The sequence below is a fragment of the Chlorocebus sabaeus genome, chromosome 23 (assembly GCF_047675955.1).
Source record: "Chlorocebus sabaeus isolate Y175 chromosome 23, mChlSab1.0.hap1, whole genome shotgun sequence".
Classification (NCBI taxonomy): domain Eukaryota; kingdom Metazoa; phylum Chordata; class Mammalia; order Primates; family Cercopithecidae; genus Chlorocebus; species Chlorocebus sabaeus.
The window spans coordinates 39062483-39077293 of NC_132926.1; the positions used below are offsets into that span (position 1 = coordinate 39062483).

General features: G+C 41.7%; 1 protein-coding gene across 7 annotated transcripts in view; it reads right to left on the minus strand.

Annotated features, from left to right (window-relative positions):
* ARHGAP26 (Rho GTPase activating protein 26) overlaps nucleotides 1–14811 on the minus strand; it is a 460619-nt gene that overhangs the window by 108348 nt on the left and 337460 nt on the right. For all 7 annotated transcript variants that reach the window (XR_012090832.1, XM_038006566.2, XM_008014813.3 and 4 more), the window contains one exon: nucleotides 543–702. Coding sequence is in view for 6 of the 7 variants with exons in the window: in XM_038006566.2 (XP_037862494.1) it covers nucleotides 543–702 (160 nt within the window). In the remaining variant the exon portion in view is untranslated. The remainder of the gene's footprint in view (nucleotides 1–542; nucleotides 703–14811) is intronic.

Below are 14811 nucleotides of genomic sequence, written 5' to 3' on the forward strand. Positions count from 1 at the left end.
TAAAAACACACGCACACAAACTGTATAAAAAATACAACCCCATTTACAAAATTGAAAGGCAAACTATAGGTAAAAATATTGGCAACACAAGTGAAGAAAGTTCAATATCCCTAAATTTAAAAAACTCATAAATTCATAAGAAAACAATCAAGTAAGAAATGGGCAAAGGGTGTTTCCAAAATGAGGCTCATAAGAGTACTTCCTTCATTGAATTGTTGTGAGGATAAAATAACAATATATATATAAAGTATTTAACACAGTTCCTGGCACAGAATGCTCAATCAATTTTACCCAACACTGCCACCACCATAACCACTGCTGTTGTCATCGTAACTACCACGGTTGACACCTTTACCACCACCCTGACGTTATCATCACCACCATCACCACCATCACCACCATCACTACCAGCACCAGCAACTTCATCATTGTGACAGTGTAAGAACGATGGCAATGCAAATCTGAGTCAACTCTGAAGGTCAATTCCAATGCAGCTTCCCCCCAAGTACATTCTTCACTGCAAGTGATCAATTACATATTACCTTTTCATGGTTTTCGATTAGGATCTCAATGACAATGTTCTGAAATTTGATGTCCATGATGGCTGCTACTGTTTCTTCCTGAGGCCTCAGCAGAGTGGGTCCAAACACTACGCCAAGGTTTGCCACCGTCATCAAATTCTGCTTGTGGTTGTTAGCAACACTGGAAGGAAGGAAAAGAAAAGGTACCAGTGAGAGAAATTGTGTACACAGAGATACCAACCTCCCTGTACCCTTCCTATCTTCCTATCTACAGACTCCTCATCTATAGGAGCCAGAACTTGGGACATCATCAGATGCCACAGGAGTCAGAAAATCTACCACATTTCAGAAATCTTCAGCATCCAGGTTAATTTGCTATTTCAGGATATGACACTCTTTATCATTTCCATTTTGCCTAGAACAACCAACCAACCAAAGCAACTATCTGCCAAATTACTAACCTTTGAACATCTGAATCCCTGTTTTGCAAGTCCAGGTAACTGCTAATCCCTCTTAATTACAATTTATGTACTTGGCAGCTGCTTAAACTGCAATCATTAGCATTTTTCTCCATGGCAAATGGAAAACCTCTTGATGGCTTTAATACATTTGCAAACATAAGCACAAAATAGACATAATTTTTTAAACGGGCAGATCTGGATATTTAAAACCAAGTAAGGAAATTCTGCACTTTAGATTTAAAGTATTAAAGGCTGATCAGATTAAACATGTGGCTCACATTAAGTGAAATGTGGCATAAACAGAAATAAAAATGCACTAGTGTATATTCATCTATATGGCTGTGTTTATATTGTCACATACTCAAAGTCTAACAAACACACAGGGTCAACAGTCGCTAGGTCTGAGTAATTTGCTAAAGACATAGGCATATTTTTGAATAAACAACTACTCAAAAGATGTATCTGAACTCCATACGCAGGCCACCAGGACATAGCAATAAAACTCAATTGTTCACTTGCTGGCCCCATGTATAAAAACATATAAATCATTTACTGGCAACAAATAAGTTAAAAGTTAATGCCATTCAGTTTTGTTGAGAAAATATCAAGAACTTTCCTAAATCACCTGTTACAAGAAGGAAGCTATTCATTACTAACTTGAAACTAGAGACAAATTGGGTAGAGATAGGCAGTTTGCACAGACCTACCTCCCTAGCATTTGGTGCTATTTATATGGAGTACTTTTTCACACAATTCTATAAATGCCTGCAGTGTTTCTCACTGTTTCTCTGGTATACATTTTTTTTTTTTTTTTTTTTTTTTAAGGAAGAAAAGAGATTATACTGCCTTAAGTGCTGGTTTTTAAACTGAGTCTTTATTGAAATACTGTATCAACCAATTTTATTAGCAGATGTGTATTTTTCTATAATTTTTTTAGGGCTGAGAGTTTAACTTTCTCCTCTAAAGGTGGGCAGAGCATGGTTAGGTTTATGAAACTTTAACTGTGGCACAGCCCAGTTAGAAAGAGGATTTGCTTTTTGATTGCTAAGCAACACCTGCAGCAGGCAGAGTGGCCTGTTTCTGATCCACATAAAGAATATTTTATAAACAATTTCTTAGTTCTTGCCGAGTCTCCTGGTTTTACTTATGTTTTCCATTCTACCCAGAATCTCATCATATTTCCAGTCTGACGAAGTTAATGCAGATAGTCAAATTCTGACCTGGCAAGGGGGAGAGACTTTGGTTCTGTGTATCAGCCAATCGGCAAGTATGTATATTTACAAGCTGCTTTTAACATCACTACTTTCAACATCAGCTCCTCTGTGTGGGAAGGGAATTCTAAGTCCTTATACTTCCCCTCCCAAAAGAGCTAAGTCATTAAACTTACCCTCTTGTCACAAAAGTCCCGTGTGCAAGTGAATCAACAAGCTATTTTTTTTTATGAAAGTACCTTCAAATTGTAGACCAGTATAAAAATAACATGGTTTGGATGATAATCATTTTTTCCTGTCAGGCTTCTCCACACTACATCTGACTAAAGCAACAGCCTCCTAACTAGGGATCCTGACCCAAGAACCTCTAACTTCAGCTTTATCCTCCCTGCTATCAGCAGCTCCACCTAAAACTCAGCTCTCAAACCTCCCCTGGCGAGAACACAACAGCATGGCATATGTGAATGGTTAGCAATGCTTTTATTGTTTAATTGTTCTGATAATGATGACTGTAAACCTGTCATGGGCCCCACTGTTTTTCTTTCTTTCTTTCTTCTTCTTCTTTTTTTTTTTTTTTTTTTAAACAAACAAGGCCTTTCTCTGTCATCCAGGCTGGAGTGCAGTGGTATGATCATAGTTCACTGCACCCTCATACTCCTGGGCTCAAGAGGTCTTCCTGCCTCAGCCTCCTGAGTAGCTACCACTACCACACCTGGATAGTTTTTAAATTTTTCTGTAGAGACAGAGTCTTGCTATGTTGCCTAGGCTGGTCTTGAACTCCTGGTCTCAAGTGATCCTCCCAGCTTGGCCTCCCAAGGTGCTGGGATTGTAGGCATGAGCCACTGTGCCTGGCCTACCCGATTATTTTTAACACAAAGTCTGAACTCTTATAAAACAGCATACCTCTCCTCAAATCACCCCTAAGCCTTCCTGTGTCACTTCCCAGCTCTTGGTCCCTGGGCAGAGTGACTCAATATTTCTAAGCTTTGGGTTCCTCATCTTTAAAAAAAAGAAGAGGTTAGGTGAATAACATACCTAAATGTTGTACAGATTAAATGTGATAATGCATGGGATATGTGGTAATTATCATACTAATCCACTTTTCACTCTCATTCCACTTCCACACCTCTCTGCCTTTGTCCATATCATTCCTCTGCCTGGAATGTTCTTTTGCTGCTTTCTTTGCTTGGCAAACTGCTAATATGCAAGGCTCAGCTCAAATGGCCCATTCCTTTCTGTACCTTCCTCTCACCTTTCTCGAATCTTCTATTCCCAAAAAAGGCAGAAGTGTTGGCCTGCTCCTGCATTTATTACACAGTGTTGTCATCCCTACCAAGGCCTGAGAAGAGGAAGTATGGTATCTCATTTGGTAGTACCAGTGCTGAGCACACTGCTTGGCACAGGAGATGCGTAATGAGCATTTACCGAGGCATTAAAAGATGAGCGGAGTTCCTGAGTAGGCCTAAAACAATTATTCCCAACCCAGCTACTTACTCATTAAACTTCAAATTATTGTTGATGATTTTTGGGGAATGTATCTCAACTATCCCCCAACCTCCCTTTTTAAAGTCTTGAGCTAGTTCCACTTCTTAGGCTTAATTAATGAGTAATAATTACTCTGATTTGCAGGCCCCAGTGCCCAAAGGCATTTGGAAAAAAAGGTATTGTAATTCTGGATTAGCAACTCTGAATATAAATAAGCTTGAGGTTACCCAGCATAATTCATTTCCCTTTTAATGATCCATGTTATTTTAGAACTTAAAAGACACATTGATCCAAGTCTTAGGAAACTTTTTTTTGGGGAGAGGGGGTAGTTACACCTTTCATTATTAATGACCATTATCTTTTGGCACACTGAAGTAATAAATTGATCTGTCACTTGATTATTACTGCTCACAACTTGGTACAGCTATGTTCATTACTCCAGAATGAATTATTAATGGCTTGAGATCTCTATGTATCCCGGACAGAAAGGCCTAGACCTCAGCCTCTGCAGGCACCAGCCATCCATTATAGCTGGATGAATTTACAGATGTGTGAGAAACAGGCTGGCAGAGCACTGGGGAGCCGGTCCAGCAGGGGCCACGGGACTCGTTCATTAGCAAGGTCTATAAAACACAGAGAACCTGCTGTTTTGTTAAATTGAGCTGTCTGAGTTCCTCCTCACACGGCTCAGGATGTCATGTTGAGTCTTGACTTAAAATCTACACAGAGAAGTTTCCTGTACACTTCACACTGCAGTGAAGGAGTCTGTGACACATGCCTTTCCGATCCCTACATCCACGGGCTATAACGTCTTTTGAAAGAACTGCCAATTCTATAGGCTTCCTCTGGATGCTGCAGAGAAAAAGTTTTGCATGTGACATTCACTTGGGAGAGACCCAGTTTCTTCTGTGATCATCAGAATGGCTGCATCCACTGAGAAGCAGTGGATCTCCTGAGGGGCATGACTTTAGGGCAGTTGTTGGGGGTGGGGAGGTACATGTACCCCACATTCCAGGCAGTTCCCACATGAACTGGAATCAATGAGGAAAGAGCATGTTCCATGGAAATGGCCTTGGCAGAGGGGACTCTTGCCACCTTTGCTTTAAGGGGAAATAGATGGAGATGCTGTTTTGGTCTGATATCCTTTGAGAGGCAGAAGGAGGTAAATCACTTCCAGATAAAGATGGTGGTGAGGAGGGTGGCAGAGGGAGCATTATGACGAGCATAGACAGTAGCCAACCCTTGTGGGGCTTGTAAGGCAGAGACCCCCAGGTTGTCAAAGGGATCACATCTGTTTTCCTAGAGTTTAAACAAGAGCCAGAGCTCTATAAGTGCTAAGTAGTACTTTAAAACACTAGACTGGTCCTAAAGTATTCCAACAAAAGCTTATTGTAGGGATTGCAGATACGTTTCATCTTGAGGCCTAGAGTGCTGTGTTGAAAAATGTCAGAGAGGAGTACTGGCTCCACTGGATACAATGTAGTGACAGATTTGCAGTGTGCCATGGGTTGGAGGGGTGGAGCAACAGCCCATCTTACTTGTTTGCTTCAGCATCCAATATTAAATAGGAACTTAGGCTTACAGAGCATTTTAGACTTTTTAATAAAGTTCTACAACTTTTTATGTTTATCTGACCTACATAATAACTCTACAACAGTAGCGCTCAAACTTTCTGACAATGACCCAAGGTAGGAAGTATATTTTCCAAGCAATACACACAAACATAAACAGATAGGCACACACCCCCACACCATATCAGAAACAAAAGTTTTCAGGAATAGTAAGTATGACACATTCTGACATTTTCTATTCCCATCCTATCCTATTCGATTCTATGTTTATCCAATACATTGTTTTCATGAGCCACTTACATGTCATAAACTACTATTTGAGAAACACTGCTATAGAGGTATAAAGTGCAAATATTCTCTCCAATTTGCAAGTCTGGACAATAAAGCTAAGGGAGATCACAGCACAGTAGTTGGAGTCAGACAGACATTACCAGCTGGATGGCAGCAGGCAAGTCACCTGGCCTCTCTAACCCTGTTCCCTCACATATAAAATGGGGCAATAATACGTAGCTTGTAGCTTGTAAACTTGAAGGCTGATTAAGTATGATTCTGCAAGTAATTCCCATGGCATGAAATAATGACTTAATAAATGACATCTGCTCTTGTCACAGTGGCTGTCGAGGTAGTTCTGACGAAAGTGGTAGCAGCAGCAGCAAGTGCCAATTTAAAGCCACATTGTTAGTTGGTAGTTTCACTTGGTATCCCGTCCAGGAACCCTTAGTGACCTGCTTCTGCTTGGGGCAAGAGGTTGCATCTTCTCCACTTATATTTCAAAGACTTCTATACCCTACCTATTTGTATTTCTCCTCTTTTCATTCTTTTGTGTAAAAAAAAACTACGAAATACTTTGAATCCATAGAAAACCTGAAATCATAACAGTACTTCCTTTCTTTCTTTTGTTGTTGTTGTTGTTGTTTGAGATGAAATTTCACTCTTGTTGCCCAGGCTGGAGCGCAATGGCGTGATCTCAGCTCACCGCAACCTCCGCCTCCCGAGTTCAAGCAATTCTCCTACCTCAGCCTCCAGAGTAGCTGGGATTACAGGTGTGTACCACCACACCTTGCTAACTTTTGTATTTTTAGCAGAGACGGGGTTTCATCATATTGGCCAGGCTGGTCTCGAACTCCTGACCTCAGGTGATCCACCCGCCTCGGCCTCCCAAGTGCTGGGACTACAGGCGTGAGCCACTACACCTGGCCATTGTACTTATTTTCTATCACTTCCCTATAAGCACTTCCGGTACAACAGGCTGAGAGCCTCACATGGAGCCAAAGCAAAGCCACCAAACTCACTCTGCCTTCATGACACCAATAACAACATGCCCCTAGCCTGCCTGGCAAGTTCTCCCCCACCATATAAAACCCACCACCCTCCAAAGAACAGTTCTGAGCACTCCACTGACCACTGGAGGCCAAACCGAGCTCTCTCCTCTAAGAGATATGTCATGGTCAATCCCATGGGACATTTCTACACCAGCTGCTCCCCTGTTCACAAATACCTTAGGACTAGGGACTGGATCATGACCTTAGAGTGCATCTTCTGCAGAACACAGGCAGGTGCTGGGGTAGGCCTGAGATGACCAATTCTGAAAATATTATGGGTAAGTGGGTGGGTACCTAAGCTGCAGTCAATATCACCCTTCTCTCTACTACCTTCTCAGGGAAGCTCCAAACTCTAGGGCTGAAGAGGATTAGCTGGAAATGAAGCTGCTGGAACAACACTGTTTTGTGGCTAACCAGACAAGTTTGGTTTCCAGGGTTGTTAATTTGGTTCTTTTCACCAGCCTCAACTCCATCCTTAGTATATAACAGGGGATGGTGGAGGGAATCCCTACCGCCACTCACTGCGTGTTTTCTACCAAGTCAGACTCTGTGTTGCCTGGATACTACCCGGACTCGGTGAGGCAAGACTGCTGCAAACAGCACTGAGGAGGCCTCTGTCGAGAACACCCGTCAGGGCCATGGACACAGGTTGCTGGACTGCCCCAGTGGTGGCACCAGAATGAGGGTGTCAGATAAATTGCTCTGTGTACTGACTGAGGCCTGGCTCACCAACCACATTTAACGTCTTCCTGGGAATGGTTATCTAGTGAGCAGCCAGACAGGAAGCTTGGAATAATTAATTGAGTGCTCACGGTGGGTACCTCTACACAGTGCCTCCTAACGGGAGAACCGTCTGAGGCAGGCAGGTACCACTATCATTACCACTTTACAAATGAGGAAAGAGAAGCACTGAGAAGGTAAGTAATTGACTCAAGGTTACACAGCTAATGAAGGACAAAGTCAGAAGGGGAATGAAGTCTGCAGAGTCCATACTCCCAACCCCAGCTTTCTCCTGCTCCCACACCACCAGGGTGAGTCCAACCTACGGTAAAAAGGCATTCTTCTTCCTCAGAAAATTCAACCCAAAATGAAGTCACTGTAGGGGAAAAAATCAGTGGTTATAATAGGAAAAAGAGGGCCTCTCCCTCATTCACTTCACAAATCACTAAATTGGAAGAAGTAAAAACAAAGGAGAGAAGGAGAGCACTTATGCCTATGGGAGTGATACTGGACTAAACACTGTTTCTTCCTCCTTCTTGCAGTGGACACTTGACAAAATTATGAAAATGATGAACTACTTTCAAATATGATGGCATTCCATTTATAGCTGGCTGGCACAGTCAGAGCTGGTTCCTAATAATGAAAGAGTGAGCACTGTAAGATTGAGAGAGGAGAAATTAAAAGTAAAAAAAAAGAGGGAAAAATAGCCCAAATGGGTTCTGTAGTCCAAAAAGGAGATAATTATGGCCATACATGTATTCTTCTAGGTTGAACTGCTTTCATTCAAGGATGTCAAAGCTCTGTGAATAACTAGCAAAGTGTTCTCTGCTTGCTGCATTTCAGATGGGTAAACAAAGCTACTGAGATGTTAACTACAGCTCAGTATTACTTAGGCCCACTTTAACCCCCACTAACAGAGGCCCACTTGGTATTGAAAACGGTTTAGAGAAAAGGAAAAGGGATTTGGGGAAATTTTTAAAAAGACAAGATACCTCTTTGCATATCGCTTGCAATCTAATGCAGAGGTATTCTAAAATCTGAGTGTGTAACTAGCTCTATTTCCAGTAGTCTTCTCTAATTCAACTCCATTCCCTATTTAAAATCTACCAAAGGCTTCTGACTGTTCTAAATTTCAACTTGAAACTCTTTAGCATCCAGTATGGTAGCTCCTCAAAAAATTAGACTCAATTACCATATGATCCAGCAATTTCACTTCAGGGTATATGCGTAAAATAATTGAAAGTGGGATCTCAAAGAAGTATTTATACACCCATTTTTATTGCAGTATTATTCACAATAGTTAAAATGCAGAAGAACCCAAATCTCTATTGATGGATGAATGGATAAGCAAAATGTGTTACATACAAACAACAGAATATTATCCAGCCTTAAAGAGGAAGGAAATTCTAGCATATACTACGACATGGATGAATCTTGGGAATATTGCGTTAGGTGAAATAAGTCAGTCACAGACAGACAAATGTTGTGTGATTCTACTGATATGAGGTACTTAGAGTAGTCAAATGCACAGAGTTGAAAAGTAGAATGGTAGTTGCCAGGGGCTGGATGAAAGGGGAATCAGGAGCTTTTGTTTAATGGATATAGAGTTTCAGTTTTACAAGATTAGTTATGGAGATGGATGGTGTTGGTGATTGTACACCACCACTGAACTGTACACTTAAAAATAGTCAAGGTAGTAGACTTTACATTATATGTACTTTACAATAACAACAAAAATATATTTTTTTAAAGAAAACCCTTGGCAAAGCACCTACAGGATCCAGCTGACCTCTCAAGGCCCTCCCTCCTCTACCCAGTCCCTGTACTCTTCCAACTCTGAGCTAAAATTCTCTTTAGGCCTCAGTTCCTTCCTTCCTAATGCTGATCCCCATTCCTGGGCCACTCTGTAGTCCCTCTCCCTCTTGACTTGGCTCTGTCCTCCTTGCCACTCTTCCTCAAAGTGGTCTTTCTGGACACCTCACTCTAGGTCAGGTCCCTTACTATAATTCTAATTCTTCAATTCTCTTTCCTGGTACTTATTGAATTATAAATATATCACCACCATTCATGGAATTGACATTTTCTGTCTCCCCTACTTAGCAGAGCTCCAAGAGGACAGGGATATCATCAGCCTCTCTCACTGCCACATGCCAGTGCCTAGCAGTTTGCATATCATGTGTTGAATGGAAAACAAAAGAACACATGGATGCTTTGGGAGGCCACCTTCTTCTAAGTGTGTCAAGGCTTAGCTGCACTAGGTGCCTGGGGTTAAACATGTCATGCTGTCTTAGAGCCTTTGCCAAGCTGGGGGCAGTGGGGGGCGTGGTTGGCTATAGCAGTTCATCCCGACACAGACAGCATATCATGCACTAGGCGTCTCTTCCTCGTCAATCTGGAAGGTATAGCAGCCAAAAAATATTTACAAACTCTAATAATTATTACATGCATTATCTAATATGCATTGTATAACACAGCATGAGCTCACACTACTATACTAGGATCCTTTCAGTACATTTAATAGCTCTCTAAGACAGTGTCTCCTATCTCTCCTTTTCTTTATCCATTTCTGAAATTCCTTTACTTCCTGCCTGTCTTTGATTATTACTAGGATTTCCATCAACAGTAACACAACTAACATGAACTGAGCACTTACTGTGAGCCAGGGATAACCACTCCATCAATTACCTCATATGATCTTTAAAGTAACCCGAGGAGGGAAATTCCATTACTATCCCAAATGGAGAGGCTGGGGCTCAGACAAATTCAGAAATCTGTCTAGGGTCACACATCTAGAATCTGAGACCAAAGAGTCTGCAGTCTGATTTCAGAGCTACTGTTCTTAAATGCTCTAGTATGAGGCAGAGATAGAGATAGAGATAGAGAGAGAAAGAGAGAGAGAGAGAAAGAAAGAGAGAGAGAGAGAGAGAGAGAGAGAGAGAGAGAATATATATATCCTGCCATTTTATCTCATTTGCTTCTCTTCTTTTCTATATGGCCTAACCTTAAGGAGATCATGGGGCAAAGAAGAACCTGATTATTTTTACAAGGATAATTTGAAAGCAAACAAGACTCTTAGGTTCATCCATGTTCACCAACAGTATAAAATCCCTAAGCTTTTCTATTGGTAAATAAACTAATCTGGGTCATGGGAATTACTAGAACCCAACAAGAATGATACTTTTGCTATAAGCTTCCTAAGTTTTCCAAAATTAGTTATTTAGAGATTAAACAGGCCAACCTGCATTTTATTTGCACTACACTGTCTCAGCTACCTGGGATTTGAGAAGTCTTATGCACAGGGAAAACACATTCCTTAGACCCAGAGGTTAACTGATTAGCGTTCACCTATCTCATCCTGGACAGTTTAGGCTTCAGCTCATAGCTGTATTCTTGGTCCCAGTCCATAGGGCGCAGATGGGGAAGAGCAGCATTCACATATAAAAAGACGTGCAGAGAAGCTGACTCAGAAAGCCTTTCTTCCTGGAAAATTACTTAACTATTTCGAATTACATAACAATTCATTCTAAAGTCCAATGTAATTAACATTTGCAAAGCATTTTATAGTTCATAAAAATGCTTTCATATTCATTATCATTGATTTATTGATTAGTTCTCACATCTAGAAAAAGGTGCCAGAGGGTAAATAGAGGAGGTGTAAAAGTTGCACATGTGTATGCCAGCCTGGTGTCACCAAGTGCTGCAAATGCTGGTTCCTGTTGTTGGTGACATTTCCTTCAACCACCCAACCTATCACCTTTAAGCTAGCATTGTCCCAAAGTCAAGCAAGCCATGGAGACATTGCTTTGGGACTTTCCACCCAAGGAAGAAAGTGCAAGGTGACCCAGCACAGAGGCCAAAACGGTAACATCTATTTTTCAATTACCAACAATTTTTTAGCACCCACTGTGTGTCAGCGACTGCTTTAAGTGCTGGAGATATACTGGTGAACAAGACAGACTCCTCCAGTTTCCTGATTTAGAGAAGCGTACATTCTTTTGGAGTAGGTCGGGCTTTATAAGCAAAGAAAATATATGGCGGTATGGTGAAACAGCCAGCATGAAAGGGCTGGGGAGTACAGAGGAAAGGTTTGTAGCTTTAGACTGCTGGTCTAGGAAGGCTTATGGAGAAAGCATGTCTTGACAAGCCATGAGGACATCTGGGAAGAGAGCTACAGGCAGAGGAAACAGCAGGTACAAACACCTTGGGGTAAGTACTTGTGTGGCATGCTGGTAATGCCAGTGTACCTGGAGCCCAGAGAGCAAGGGGCCAAGTATCAGGAAAAATCAGAGACGTAATGGACTTGGGGGTGGCAAATCCTGGAAAACTTTGCAGGTCACTGTAAAAGCTTTGTTCTTCACTGAGTGAGATGAAAAGCAATTAGAAAATTCTGATCAGACGGGTAACACAGTATTAGTCATCCTCTCTGTAGACTCAGAAAGGCCTTCACTAAGACTTAAATGCTGAAATTCCATAGATTGCTTAACATTCAAAGAGAGAGAGAGATGGCTGGGTGCGGCCTCTCACGCCTGTAATCCCAGCATTTTGGGAGGCTCAGGTGGGCAGATCATTTGAGGCCAGGAGTTTGAGACCACTCTGGCCAACATGACAAAACCCCATCTCTACTAAAAATACAAAATGTGGTGCACCTGTAGTGCCAGCTACTCAGGAAGCTGAGGCGTAAGAATGGCTTGAACCCAGGAGATGGCGGTTGCAGTGAGCTGAGATCGCACCACTGCACTCCAGCCTGGGTGAGAGCAAGATGCTGTCTAAAAAAAAAATAAAAACAAAAACAAACAAAAACCAAAAAGAGGTAAGAACTTTACAAGCTGGCATAAAACCCAATAAGAGAACTCAAGACGTGTACAAACCAGAACACAATACTGTTCATATTTAATTAAAATGTGTCAGGCCCTGTGCCTTTGTGCCTAAATACCTATGTTAACCTCATAGGTTTCTGCAATTGTTTCCCATTTTCCTCTTGGTCACTGTGCTGGAGACCTCTACTGGGAAGCCTGGTGGAAGAACAGAATCTTAGCCAAACCTGAACTGGGGCCTAGAGCAGGTAAGAGCTTCTAGGTGCGAGTTACCTGCTACCCAGCTAACAGCCACCCATGAATGGCACCAATATTAACATTTGTAGAGTCCATTGAATTTCACCATTGTAACAATCTTTAATTAATTAAAATAAAGAGCAGTCTTCTGAAACTAGATCCACATTACTAGCACCATTTTACAGATGAAAGGACGGGGGCAAAAGGAGCTAAATCAAAGGTTAAGGGACTGACCCTTAGCCATGTGGCTTAGCTCCAACAGGAACAGTGGCTCTGGGATCCAGTGCTGGGAGCTTGTCCCTTCCCAAGAGATGTAAATCTCATTGCAGCTTCTATGGACATGACCATAATCCTTTCTGGAAAGATCAAGATTCCAAATCCACAGATGGGTTCATGGGAAATGTTACAGAGAGATGGACAGATTGATACAGAGAGAAGCATACACTCATGAAATACGCACCCTGGGTAACCTATCTCCTTTTGTGGGGATTTTTTAAATGAGGGAAATAACTCATGTGACTGGCATATTTTTGAAATGGAATGTACTTTCACCCCAAAACACAAACAGAAAATTACATTCCCTGCCATGAGTCTGAAAAAAAAAATTGGGAGACTGAAGTTGAAAACATGAGCTTTATTTCAAGGGCCAATCTATTAAAGTGACTGGAACTGACAAACCTACATGTCCTGTCATGGTATTTTTAGATTATGTTTGGATATCTGATTAGAAGAGAGAAAAATAACAGTCATGTATGGTGTCCAGAAAAGTGTATGCTCTTCATGTACAAGAGCTGAGACTCCACGGCAAAGTTCTGGAGGTCAGTTCATACAGTGAAAGGCGAAAAACATTCTAGATCTCTAACATCCATGAAGATTACTGGTATAGCACATCAACATTCCATATGTTTACTTGTCTAAAACTAACGAATGGAATCCACTAAAAAAAGAATACAAATCTTCACAATCCATAAAAGTTAGAAACAATCTGAATGGATTACACCTTTGTATCCCTCTCCTCCTGAAACTCTGTGGCAACACCTCCTAGCTCCTTGCTGCACTAAATCATTATCTCCTAAAACTTCAATGTAAGTTCAAGCCTAAGGGAAACAACCGTTCCTCTTATTTATTCATCCATACAAAATAACAGTGTTTATGCATAGTGGTACATGTGAGGATATGAGCGAACACACAAACCCTTCTGTTATATTTATTGCCTTAATCACAAAAATAGATTTGTCAGGGAATGATGCCAATAAAGTTCTTACTTCCACATATGCAAAGCAAAACCTGATTTATCCTCCTCAAAGGTGGCACAAAGCTGGAAACTCACTGAATTCTGCTACCATGAAAGCACATTTTAAAATACAGTGTTGACAACAGAAACCAGAGATCCAAGGGAGCAAACCAACTATCATTAGGCAGAGAAGAGCAGATCGTATCTGGTAACAAAGACACCAACGATTCAGAGTGAAGTTGAGATCTGGGTCCCTGATCCACCCAACATTCACACTCTCAGCAAGAGTCATTCACAAAGCCCAAACTTAAACAGATATTTTTCAAAGGGGAAGTCAAAGTGTTTAGAGACAAAGTTCTAAAACACTTTCTCTTGTGCAGGCATCTCAGCCTGACACCTTAGTTGCTGTCATCTTGCTTTGCCTGGCTCAACAGAAAAGGTGGGTGAAGAAGGCCAAGCTGATGGCAGCTGAGATAGGGAGAAGAAATACAATGTAGGCTACAGCGGCACTTCAAGGACAGAATGATGCACAATTCCCAGCAGAAAAGCTATCAGTAACTGATTTTAGCAGACCAATCTGGATAGTGTATAAATCTACAGAGACGAAACCACTTAATGAATATCAGATCCTCGAGCAAATCCAAACACTTCATTGTGGCCTCTACGATCCAGTCCCTGCCTACCGACCCCTCCAACCTCATGTCATACCACCACGCTCTTGCTCACAGATCTCCAACTACCCTGGCCTTCTGTCTGTTCCTAAACACACCAAGTATGCTCACACCCAATACCGAATGAACACCTATCAGATGCCATGCACCATTCTTGGCACTAGGATACAGAAGTCAACCAGACTGACAAGATCCCTGCTTTCATTCCAACTGGGATGGCAGATAACACATAGATACATCAGTAAAAATGTCAGATTGCAGAAATGCCATGAAGAAATCAAACAGAGGTATATGACGAAACCTGGTGAAGAGGACCAACTTAGGTAGGCCAGGAAGGTCTCTCTAGGGAAGAGACCTATGAGCTGAACCCATTAATCGAACGGTGCAGTCTAAAAGTCTACAGCATAGAGGCAGATGACAAATCACACCCTCAAACACCTAGGCAATAAGAAGTTGCATCTTCAACCACAAGCATCAGCGATGCCTGCCTGAGACCTCTTTAAAATGAAGCCCAGGCCGGGTGTGGTGGCTCATGCCTGTAATCCCAGCACTTTGGGAGGCTGA